Genomic DNA, 13,412 nt, shown 5'->3' on the forward strand with positions numbered 1-13,412 from the left:
AGGAATAGGATAGGGCAGCACAGGAATAGGATAGGGCAATACAGGAATAGGATAGGGCAGTACAGGAATAGGATAGGGCAATACAGGAATAGGATAGGGCAATACAGGAATAGGATAGGGCAGTACAGGAATAGGATAGGGAAATACAGGAATAGGATAGGGCAATACAGGAATAGGATAGGGCAATACAGGAATAGGATAGGGCAATACAGGAATAGGATAGGGCAATACAGGAATAGGATAGGGCAGTACAGGAATAGGATATTGCAATAAAGGAATAGGATAAGGCAGTACAGGAATAGGATAGGGCAGTACAGGAATAGGATAGGGCAATACAGGAATAGGATAGGGCAGTACAGGAATAGGATAGGGCAGTACAGGAATAGGATAGGGCAGTACAGGAATAGGATAGGGCAGTACAGGAATAGGATAGGGCAGTACAGGAATAGGATAGCGCAGTACAGGAATAGGATAGGGCAATACAGGAATAGGATAGGGCAGTACAGGAATAGGATAGGGCAATACAGGAATAGGATAGGGCAGTACAGGAATAGGATAGGGCAATACAGGAATAGGATAGGGCAGTACAGGAATAGGATAGGGCAGTACAGGAATAGGATAGGGCAGTACAGGAATAGGATAGGGCAGTATGGGAATAGGATAGGGCAATACAGGAATAGGATAGGGCAGTACAGGAATAGGATAGGGCAGTATGGGAATAGGATAGGGCAATACAGGAATAAAAAAGATGGTAACATATCTTTTGCTCCAGCCCTGTGGCCATGTATTGGGAGTTGGAGAGTGGTGGCATATGGACTCTTCTGTCTCCTGCTGAGCTTCATGCTGGCAGCCATCTTGCCTGTCCTCCCCTGAGCTGCCAGCAGGAAAGATTGCCGCGTGTGTGCACCTCAGATGTCCTTCAGCTCACCCTGAACACACAGCTCCACTCCCAGCTGAACAAGGGAGCGAGGGGGAGGAAAAAAGAGAGGGAGGGAGAGAGTGAGTAGAGGGAGGCTGAAAGAGATTGCATGGCAGAAAATGAGGGAGGCTGACAGAGAGATAGAATGGATTCATGGATTTAAAAGAATGGCTTAGAGGGAGACAGAATGTTGGAGAGAGGAAAGGACTAAATGGATTCATGAATCTATGGGTGCGTCTGTGCATTTTACTGTGCATGTGCTTCTGTGTGTGTGTGTGTGCACCAAATTATAGACCATCTCAATTGTGTCCCATACACTCCCTTGTTCCTCCTCCTGTCTCCAGGACATCACTGGGTTCTTCCATCAGGTTTATTGTACAGTTCCTCTGTAGCGCCAGTCTGTAATGAGAGTGACCCTACAGGTTAGTTCTTATCATTTTTTTAATATCCCAGCTGTGGATGTGCTGCAGATAGTGGGGAACACAGCCTTATGAGGTGATATTAAACACCCATCTCAGTGGAATAAACTCATCTCACTAGAAATGTCTTGAATTGGGAATTGAAGAGCACTTCTTTATTAAACATGGTTTTACTCTGTCTTCTCACCTCATATTGAGATGTTAACCTTTGTGGATGTCCCTCTGGTAGAGTGAAAGAGAGTTCTCCTAACAGCTCTATCCAATCAAGCGTGTCCCAAACTCGGTGTCCAGCTTGCGTGATTGGAGGACACTCCTCCCTCCAGAGCTCTGGGACAGAGGGGCTCTCTGCTTGGTTTAAACATTCAGATCTGATCCAGCTCACTGGTGTACTGGAGAACAGCATTCACTCTCAGTTAACATTCACTGTATCTGAGGAGTGGAGGAACTCTCAATGTTATGTATCCACAGATCTAGAATCAGATTATCATACCCCAATCCTAACCTTAATCAGAAGGATAAGTAAATATCTGCTCCTGGACCAGTGGATAGGGGCAACGGCCTATATCTCCTAACGCCGCCATTTCTCCTGTCTTCTGTTGTCTCTCTCAGGTAGGACAGGCCATACTGAGGTGGTGCGGGTGGTCTGGGAGCCAGAGAAGACCAGCTTCTCTAAACTGCTCAAGGTGTTCTGGGAGAGCCACAACCCAACTCAAGGTAAGGTCCCTTGTGTCTCCGATGGTAGCGCATGGCGCTTGAAACACCAGGGTCGTGGGTTCAATTCCCACGGGGGACCAGTAAGAAAGTGTAAGTCGCTCTGGATAAGAGTGCTATATTAAACCTACTCCCTCCATCCACACACATCCAACTGCAGCGTTTCCAAAGCCATTTCTGGCATAGCTTGTTCCAGTGGGGGCTACTGCCTTCCCTCTGCCTTGAGCTATATCTGTAACAGGAATATGAGTCTGCCATGTTGAGTGGTTGCAATCAGGGCTCTGTGAAATAAGGGAGGGAGGGTCACTCTCTACCAAGAGAAGTGCCTGCAGTGTGTAACCTCCCAATGAGTGTGTGTTTCATTTCACCCTTATTGACCCTGTGTGAGTCCACAGGCGACACACAAGCCCAGAGAAATCTGGCTCTGTGTTAACTCTGACCCCTCCCCACATCAACTCAGCTGTCAGGCGCAACCTTAGATGCAAACTATGACACACAGTGGATAAGAAGATACACACACTATGACACATAGTGGATAAGAAGATACACACACTATGACACATAGTGGATAAGAAGATACACACACTATGACACATAGTGGATACGGAGATACACACACTATGACACACAGTGGATAAGAAGATACACACACTATGACACACAGTGGATAAGAAGATACACACACTATGACACATAGTGGATACGGAGATACACACACTATGACACACAGTGGATAAGAAGATACACACACTATGACACACAGTGGATAAGAAGATACACACACTATGACACACAGTGGATAAGAAGATACACACACTATGACACATAGTGGATACGGAGATACACACACTATGACACATAGTGGATAAGAAGATACACACACTATGACACACAGTGGATAAGAAGATACACACACTATGACACATAGTGGATAAGAAGATACACACACTATGACACATAGTGGATAAGAAGATACACACACTATGACACACAGTGGATAAGAAGATACACACACTATGACACATAGTGGATACGGAGATACACACACTATGACACACAGTGGATAAGAAGATACACACACTATGACACACAGTGGATAAGAAGATACACACACTATGACACATAGTGGATAAGAAGATACACACACTATGACACATAGTGGATAAGAAGATACACACACTATGACACATAGTGGATACGGAGATACACACACTATGACACACAGTGGATAAGAAGATACACACACTATGTTATGTACTTGAGTGAAGACCCAAAAGCGGTTTTAACAGAAAACAGAGTTCTTTAATGAAAAACAGGAATGGCATAAATCCTCCTCCAACGTTGTCAATGGAACAAAAAAGAACGTTAGTATAGTGCAGGATGCACCTGCCAGGCAGACTCCGACAGGATAGGACAAGGTGGAAGCAAACGAGACGACAGCTTGCTTCTGGCATCAAAAACACAAACAAGAATCAGACACTGAAAGTAGCAGGAACAGAGAGAGAAATAGAGACCTAATCAGAGGGGGAAGAGAGAACAGGTGGGAAAGAGTGAATGAGCTAGTTAGGGAAGATGTAGAACAGCTGAAGAATGAGAGACAGAGAAGGTAACCTAAAAAGACCAGCAGAGAGAGACAGAGTGAAGAGAAAGGACAGGAACAGACATAACAAGACATGACAGTACCCCCCACTCACCGAGCGCCTCCTGGCGCACTCGAGGAGGAAACCTGGCGGCAACGGAGGAAATCATCGATCAGCGAACGGTCCAGCACGTCCCGAGAGGGAACCCAACTCCTCTCCTCAGGACCGTACCCCTCCCAATCCACTAGGTACTGATGACCACGGCCCCGAGGGCGCATGTCCAAAATCTTACGAACCCTGTAGATGGGTGCGCCTCGACAAGGATGGGGGGGGAGGGACGAGCGGGGGCGCGAAGAACGGGCTTAACACAGGAGACATGGAAGACCGGGTGAACGCGACGAAGATAGCGCGGGAGAAGAAGTCGCACTGCGACAGGATTAATGACCTGAGAAATACGGAACGGACCAATGAACCGCGGGGCCAACTTGCGAGAAGCTGTCTTAAGGGGAAGGTTCTGAGTGGAGAGCCATACTCTCTGACCGCAACAATATCTAGGACTCTTGGTCCTACGCTTATTAGCGGCCCTCACAGTCTGCGCCCTATTACGGCAAAGTGCCGACCTGACCCCCTTCCAGGTGCGCTCGCAACGCTGGACAAAAGCCTGAGCGGAGGGGACGCAGGACTCGGCGAGCTGAGATGAGAACAGCGGAGGCTGGTACCCGAGGCTACTCTGAAAAGGAGATAGACCGGTAGCAGACGAGGGAAGCGAGTTGTGGGCGTACTCTGCCCAGGGGAGCTGTTCTGACCAAGACGCAGGGTTACGAAAAGAAAGACTGCGTAAAATGCGACCAACAGTCTGATTGGCCCGTTCGGCTTGACCGTTAGACTGGGGATGAAAGCCGGACGAGAGACTGACGGAAGCCCCAATCAAACGGCAAAACTCCCACCAAAATTGAGACGTGAACTGCGGGCCTCTGTCGGAAACGACGTCAGACGGAAGGCCATGAATTCGGAAAACATTCTCGATAATGATCTGAGCCGTCTCCTTAGCAGAAGGGAGCTTAGCGAGAGGAATGAAATGAGCCGCCTTAGAGAATCTATCGACAACCGTAAGAATAACTGTCTTCCCCGCTGATGAAGGCAGTCCGGTGATAAAATCTAAAGCGATGTGAGACCACGGTCGAGAGGGAATGGGAAGCGGTCTGAGACGGCCGGCAGGAGGAGAGTTCCCAGATTTAGTCTGCGCGCAGACCGAACAAGCGGCGACAAATCGACGCGCGTCACGTTCCCGAGTGGGCCACCAGAAACGCTGGCGAATGGAAGCGAGCGTACCCCGAACGCCGGGGTGGCCGGCTAACTTGGCAGAGTGGGCCCACTGAAGAACGGCCGGACGAGTAGGAACGGGAACGAACAGAAGGTTCCTAGGACAAGCTCGCGGCGACGGAGTGTGAGCGAGTGCTTGCTTTACCTGCCTCTCAATTCCCCAGACAGTCAACCCGACAACACGCCCCTCAGGGAGAATCCCCTCGGAGTCGGTGGAGACCTCAGAAGAACTGAAGAGACGAGATAAAGCATCAGGCTTGGTGTTCTTTGAGCCCGGACGATAAGAAATAACAAACTCGAAACGAGCGAAAAACAGAGCCCAACGAGCCTGACGCGCATTAAGTCGTTTGGCTGAACGGATGTACTCAAGGTTCCTATGGTCAGTCCAAACGACAAAAGGAACGGTCGCCCCCTCCAACCACTGTCGCCATTCGCCTAGGGCTAAGCGGATGGCGAGCAGTTCGCGATTACCAACATCATAGTTACGTTCTGACGGCGATAAGCGATGAGAGAAAAACGCGCAAGGATGGACCTTGCCGTCAGAGAGAGAGCGCTGAGAAAGAATGGCTCCCACGCCCACCTCTGACGCGTCAACCTCAACAACAAACTGACTAGAGATGTCAAGTGTAACAAGAATAGGTGCGGATGTAAAACGATTCTTAAGAAGATCAAAAGCTCCCTGGGCGGAAACGGACCACTTAAAGCACGTCTTAACAGAAGTAAGGGCTGTGAGGGGAGCTGCCACCTGACCGAAATTACGGATGAAACGACGATAGAAATTAGCGAAGCCCAGAAAGCGCTGCAGCTCGACGCGTGACTTAGGAACGGGCCAATCAATGACAGCCTGGACCTTAGCGGGATCCATCTTAATGCCCTCAGCGGAAATAACGGAACCGAGAAAAGGGACAGAGGCGGCATGAAAAGTGCACTTCTCAGCCTTCACATAAAGACAGTTCTCCAAAAGGCGCTGGAGGACGCGTCGCACGTGCTGAACATGAATCGAGAGAGACGGTGAAAAAATCAGGATATCGTCCATGTAAACGAAAACAAAAATGTTCAGCATGTCTCTCAGGACGTCGTTAACTAGTGCCTGAAAGACAGCTGGAGCGTTAACGAGGCCGAAAGGAAGAACCCGGTATTCAAAGTGCCCTAACGGAGTGTTAAACGCCGTCTTCCACTCGTCCCCCTCCCTGATGCGCACGAGATGGTAGGCGTTACGAAGGTCCAATTTGGTGAAAAACCTGGCTCCCTGCAGGATCTCGAAGGCTGAAGACATAAGAGGAAGCGGATAACGATTCTTAACTGTTATGTCATTCAGCCCTCGATAATCCACGCATGGGCGCAGGGACCCGTCCTTCTTCTGAACAAAAAAAAACCCTGCTCCGGCGGGAGAGGAGGAGGAGACTATGGTACCGGCGTCGAGCGAAACCGACAAATAATCCTCGAGAGCCTTACGTTCGGGAGCCGACAGAGAGTATAATCTACCCCGGGGGAGTAGTTCCCGGAAGGAGATCAATACTACAGTCATACGACCGGTGTGGAGGGAGAGAAGTGGCCTTGGAACGACTGAACACCGTGCGCAGATCGTGATACTCCTCCGGCACCCCTGTCAAATCGCCAGGCTCCTCCTGTGAAGAAGAGACAGAGGAAACAGGAGGGATAGCAGACATTAAACAGGTCACATGACAAGAAACATTCCAGGATAGGATAGTATTACTAGACCAATTAATAGAAGGGTTATGGCGCACTAGCCAGGGATGACCCAAAACAACAGGTGTAAAAGGTGAACGAAAAATTAAAAAAGAAATGGCTTCGCTATGATTACCAGAGACAGTGAGGGTTAAAGGCAGCGTCTCACGCTGAATCTTGGGGAGAGAACTACCATCTAAAGCGAACAAGGCCGTGGGCTCCCCTAACTGTCTGAGAGGAATGTCATGTTCCCGAGCCCAGGTCTCGTCCATAAAACAGCCCTCCGCCCCAGAGTCTATCAAGGCACTGCAGGAAGCAGATGAACCGGGCCAGCGGAGATGGACCGGGAAGGTAGTGCGTGATCCAGAAGGAGAGGCCTGAGTAGTTGCGCTCACCAGTAGCCCTCCTCTTACTGATGAGCTCTGGCTTTTACTGGACATGAGGTGACAAAATGACCAGCGGAGCCGCAGTAGAGACAGAGGCGATTGGTGATTCTCCGTTCCTTCTCCTTGGCCGAGATGCGGATACCCCCCAGCTGCATAGGCTCAGCATCCGAGCCGGCGGAGGAGGGTGGCAGTGATGCGGCAGGTGGCAGTGATGTGGGGAGGGGAGCAACGGAGAACGCGAGCTCCTTTCCACGAGCTCGGCGACGAAGATCAAACCGTCGCTCTATGCGAATAGCGAGAGCTATTAAGGAGTCCAGACTGGAAGGAACCTCCCGGGAGAGGATCTCATCCTTAACCTCGACGAGGAGACCCTCCAGAAAACGAGCGAGCAAAGCCGGCTCGTTCCAGTCACTAGAGGCAGCGAGAGTGCGAAACTCAATAGAATAATCCGTTATGGATCGATTCCCCTGACATAGGGAAGACGGGGCCCTGGAAGCCTCCTCCCCAAAAACAGAACGGTCAAAAACCCGTATCATCTCCTCCTTAAAGTCCTGATACTGGTTAATACACTCAGCCCTCGCCTCCCAGATTGCCGTGCCCCACTCACGCGCCCGTCCGGTAAGGAGAGAAATGGCGTAGGCGATGCGGGCTGCGCTCCTGGAGTAAGTGTTGGGCTGGAGAGAGAACACCACATCACACTGAGTGAGGAATGAGCGGCACTCAGTGGGCTCCCCAGAGTAACACGGCGGGTTGTTGATCCTGGGCTCCGGAGACTCGGAAACCCTGGAAGTGGGCGGTGGATCGAGGTGGAGTTGGTGAACCTGTCTTGTGAGGTCGGAGACTTGGACGGCCAGGGTCTCAACGGCATGTCGAGCAGCAGACAATTCCTCCTCGTGTCTGCCTAGCATCGCTCCCTGGATCTCGATGGCGGAGTGAAAAGGGTCCGGAGCCGCTGGGTCCATTCTTGGTCTGATTCTTCTGTTATGTACTTGAGTGAAGACCCAAAAGCGGTTTTAACAGAAAACAGAGTTCTTTAATGAAAAACAGGAATGGCATAAATCCTCCTCCAACGTTGTCAATGGAACAAAAAAGAACGTTAGTATAGTGCAGGATGCACCTGCCAGGCAGACTCCGACAGGATAGGACAAGGTGGAAGCAAACGAGACGACAGCTTGCTTCTGGCATCAAAAACACAAACAAGAATCAGACACTGAAAGTAGCAGGAACAGAGAGAGAAATAGAGACCTAATCAGAGGGGGACAAGAGAACAGGTGGGAAAGAGTGAATGAGCTAGTTAGGGGAGATGTAGAACAGCTGAAGAATGAGAGACAGAGAAGGTAACCTAAAAAGACCAGCAGAGAGAGACAGAGTGAAGAGAAAGGACAGGAACAGACATAACAAGACATGACACACTATGACACATAGTGGATACGGAGATACACACACTATGACACACAGTGGATAAGAAGATACACACACTATGACACACAGTGGATAAGAAGATACACACACTATGACACATAGTGGATAAGAAGATACACACACTATGACACATAGTGGATAAGAAAATACACACACTATGACACATAGTGGATAAGAAGATACACACACTATGACACACAGTGGATAAGAAGATACACACACTATGACACATAGTGGATAAGAAGATACACACACTATGACACATAGTGGATAAGAAGATACACCCACTATGACACACAGTGGATAAGAAGATACACATACTATACTATGACAGACAATGGATAAGAAGATACACACACTATGACACATAGTGGATAAGAAGATACACACACTATGACACATAGTGGATAAGAAGATACACACACTATGACACACAGTGGATAAGAAGATACACACACAATGACACATAGTGGATAAGAAGATACACACACTATGACACATAGTGGATAAGAAGATACACACACTATGACACACAGTGGATAAGAAGATACACACACTATGACACATAGTGGATAAGAAGATACACACACTATGACACATAGTGGATAAGAAGATACACACACTATGACACATAGTGGATAAGAAGATACATACACTATGACACATAGTGGATAAGAAGATACACACACTATGACACATAGTGGATAAGAAGATACACACACTATGACACACAGTGGATAAGAAGATACACACACTATGACACATAGTGGATAAGAAGATACACACACTATGACACGTAGTGGATAAGAAGATACACACACTATGACACGTAGTGGATAAGGAGATACACACACTATGACACATAGTGGATAAGAAGATACATCACTGGCAACAACGTTGGCTATGGGCACAAACCCACCGTCACTGGACCAGACAGGACTGACAAAAAGTGCTCTTCACTGACGAGTCGCGGTTTGTCTCACCAGAATTGCGTTTATCGTTGAAGGAATGAGCGTTACACCGAGGCTTGTACTCGAGTGGGATAGATTTCGAGGTGGAGGGTCCGTCATGGTCTGGGGCGGTGTGTCACAGCATCATCGGACTGAGCTTGTTGTCATTGCAGACAATTTCAACGCTGTGCGTTACAGGGAAAACATCCTCCTTCCTCATGTGGTACCCTTCCTGCAGGCTCATCCTGACATGACCCTCCAGCATGACAATGCCACCAGCAATACTGCTCTTCTGTGCGTGATTTCATGCAAGACAGGAATGTCAGTGTTCTGCCATGGCCAGTGAAGAGCCTGGATCTCATTCCCATTCAGCACGTCTGGGACCTGTTGGATCGGGGGGTGAAGGCTAGGGCCATCCCCCCAGAAATGTCTGGAAACTTACAGGTGCCTTGGTGGAAGAGTGAGTTAACATCTCACAGCAATAACTGGCAAATCTGACTGTTACTTTTGATTTTGACCCCCCCCCCCTTTGCTTAGGGACACATTATTCCATTTCTGTTAGTCAAATGTCTGTGGAACTTGTTCAGTTTATGTCTCAGTTGTTGAATCTGGTTATGTTCATACAAATATTTACACATGTTAAGTTTGCTGAAAATAAACGTAGTTGACAGTGAGAGGACGTTTCTTTCTTTGCTGAGTTTATACAGTGCCTTGCGAAAGTATTCGGCCCCCTTGAACTTTGCAACCTTTTGCCACATTTCAGGCTTCAAACATAAAGATATAAAACTGTATTTCTTTGTGAAGAATCAACAACAAGTGGGACACAATCATGAAGTGGAATGACATTTATTGGATATTTCAAACCTTTTTAACAAATCAAAAACTGAAAAATTGGGCGTGCAAAATTATTCAGCCCCTTTACTTTCAGTGCAGCAAACTCTCTCCAGAAGTTCAGTGAGGATCTCTGAATGATCCAATGTTGACCTAAATGACTAATGATGATAAATACAATCCACCTGTGTGTAATCAAGTCTCCGTATAAATGCACCTGCACTGTGATAGTCTCAGAGGTCCGTTAAAAGCGCAGAGAGCATCATGAAGAACAAGGAACACACCAGGCAGGTCCGAGATACTGTTGTGAAGAAGTTTAAAGCTGGATTTGGATACAAAAAGATTTCCCAAGCTTTAAACATCCCAAGGAGCACTGTGCAAGCGATAATATTGAAATGGAAGGAGTATCAGACCACTGCAAATCTACCAAGACCTGGCCGTCCCTCTAAACTTTCAGCTCATACAAGGAGAAGACTGATCAGAGATGCAGCCAAGAGGCCCATGATCACTCTGGATGAACTGCAGAGATCTACAGCTGACGTGGGAGACTCTGTCCATAGGACAACAATCAGTCGTATATTGCACAAATCTGGGTTTTATGGAAGAGTGGCAAGAAGAAAGCCATTTCTTAAAGATATCCATAAAAAGTGTTGTTTAAAGTTTGCCACAAGCCACCTGGGAGACACACCAAACATGTGGAAGAAGGTGCTCTGGTCAGATGAAACCAAAATTGAACTTTTTGGCAACAATGCAAAACGTTATGTTTGTCGTAAAAGCAACACAGCTCATCAACCACAACACACCATCCCCACTGTCAAACATGGTGGTGGCAGCATCATGGTTTGGGCCTGCTTTTCTTCAGCAGGGACAGGGAAGATGGTTAAAATTGATGGGAAGATGGATGGAGCCAAATACAGGACCATTCTGGAAGAAAACCTGATGGAGTCTGCAAAAGATCTGAGACTGGGACGGAGATGTGTCTTCCAACAAGACAATGATCCAAAGCATAAAGCAAAATCTACAATGGAATGGTTCAAAAATAAACATATCCAGGTGTTAGAATGGCCAAGTCAAAGTCCAGACCTGAATCCAATCGAGAATCTGTGGAAAGAACTGAAAACTGCTGTTCACAAATGCTCTCCATCCAACCTCACTGAGCTCGAGCTGTTTTGCAAGGAGGAATGTGAAAAAATTTCAGTCTCTCGATGTGCAAAACTGATAGAGACATACCCCAAGCGACTTACAGCTGTAATCGCAGCAAAAGGTGGCGCTACAAAGTATTAACTTAAGGGGGCTGAATAATTTTGCACGCCCAATTTTTCAGTTTTTGATTTGTTAAAAAAGTTTGAAATATCCAATAAATGTCGTTCCACTTCATGATTGTGTTCCACTTGTTGTTGATTCTTCACAAAAAATACAGTTTTATATATTTATGTTAGAAGCCTGAAATTTGGCAAAAGGTCGCAAAGTTCAAGGGGGCCGAATACTTTCGCAAGGCACTGTATGCATCCTTCATATATTACCTACACTATATACAGTATACAAAAGTATGTGGACACCCCTTATTCGGCTAGTTCAGCCACACCCGTTGCTGACAGGTGTATAAATTCGAGCACACAGCCATGCAATCTCCATAGACAAACATTGGCAGTACAATGGCCTTACTGAAGAGCTCAGTGGCTTTCAACATGGCACCGTCATAGGACGCCACAAAGTCAGTTTGTCAAACTTCTGCCCTGCTTCTCCGGTGACCTGTAAGTGATGTTATTGTGAAGTGGAAATGTCTAGGAGCAACAACAACTCAGCCGCGATGTGGTAGGCCACACAAGTTCACAGAAGGGACCTCTGAGCGCCGAAGCGCGTAAAAATTGTCTCTCCTCGGTTGCAACACTCACTACCAAGTTTAAAACTGCCTCTGGATGCAACTTCAGCACAATAACTGTTCGTCAGGAGCTTCATGAAATGGGTTCCATGGCCGAGCAGCCGCACACAAGCCTAAGATAACGCCATGCGCAATGCAAAGAGTCGGCTGGAGGGGTGTAAAGCTTGGCGCCCATTGGATCCTGGAGCAGTGGAAATGTGTTCTCTGGAGTGATGAATCACGCTTCACCATCTGGCAGTCCGACGGACGAATCTGGGTTTGGTTTGATACCAGTAGAACATTACCTGCCCAAATGCATAGTGCCAACTGTAAAGTTTGGTGGAGAAGGAATAATGGTCTGGACCTGTTTTTCATGGTCCCAAAAAGAGTGGAGACTGTAATAGCAGCAAAGGCCTGACCAACTCCATGTTAATGCCCATGATTTTGGAATGAAGTCACCGACAAGCAGGTGTCCACATACTTTTGGACATGTAGTGTATGTACCTGTGGTATGGATGCAATATGGGTATACTATTCAGAAAGGTCAAGATAGCGACTAAGGTCAAGCATTCTCTGAAGTTCTGCTCACAGGCCCAGTGATGCTAGATAAGGTTAATCTTCTTATTCCCTTACTGTAAGACTCACTGTCATATTCCATGTGATCGTAACATGAGGCTACTCTCAACAGTATGACAAAATGGTTTGTCTTCAACCTATAAGACATTTTCACTGTGTCCTCTAACACCTAGCCAATGATTGCGTGTTTGAATGGGAGCTTTTTGTCAGGGAACAAAATCAGTGTGATTCACTGTCTGCCTGCACGGCTCACACGCCACTCCGCTTCCAGCAACATAATAATTACACAGAGGCAGGCAGGCAGGCAGGCAGACAGACAGACAGGCAGGCAGGCAGGCAGGCAGGCAGGCAGGCAGACAGGCAGGCAGGCAGGCAGACATACAGGCAGGCAGACAGACATGCAGGCAGACAGACAGGCAGGCAGACAGACAGACAGACAGACAGACAGACAGACAGACAGGCAGGCAGGCAGACAGGCAGGCAGACAGACAGACAGACAGACAGGCAGACAGGCAGGCAGGCAGGCAGACAGACAGACAGACAGACAGACAGACAAACAGACAGACAGACAGGCAGGCAGGCAGGCAGGCAGGCAGACAGGCAGGCAGGCAGTAGCTGTATCATGTTCTACATCTGCATCAAGGTGAACTGTGCTTTGATTGAAATTACACCGCAGTCGGTCTGGTCTCGTCTCCAGGTTGTTTTCCCCAGACAGACAAACAGGGTTGATTGTGAGTTTGTTTCG

General features: G+C 47.8%; 1 protein-coding gene across 2 annotated transcripts in view; it reads left to right on the plus strand.

Moving 5' to 3' along the window:
- The window catches only part of LOC135557632 (mitochondrial peptide methionine sulfoxide reductase-like), a 105,609-nt gene that overhangs the window by 65,164 nt on the left and 27,033 nt on the right, over positions 1-13,412 (plus strand). For both annotated transcript variants that reach the window (XM_064991097.1, XM_064991095.1), the window contains one exon: positions 1,948-2,052. In XM_064991097.1, the coding sequence (XP_064847169.1) occupies positions 1,948-2,052 (105 nt within the window). The remainder of the gene's footprint in view (positions 1-1,947; positions 2,053-13,412) is intronic.

The sequence above is a fragment of the Oncorhynchus masou genome, chromosome 16, assembly GCF_036934945.1.
Source record: "Oncorhynchus masou masou isolate Uvic2021 chromosome 16, UVic_Omas_1.1, whole genome shotgun sequence".
In the NCBI taxonomy this organism is placed as follows: Eukaryota; Metazoa; Chordata; class Actinopteri; order Salmoniformes; family Salmonidae; genus Oncorhynchus; species Oncorhynchus masou.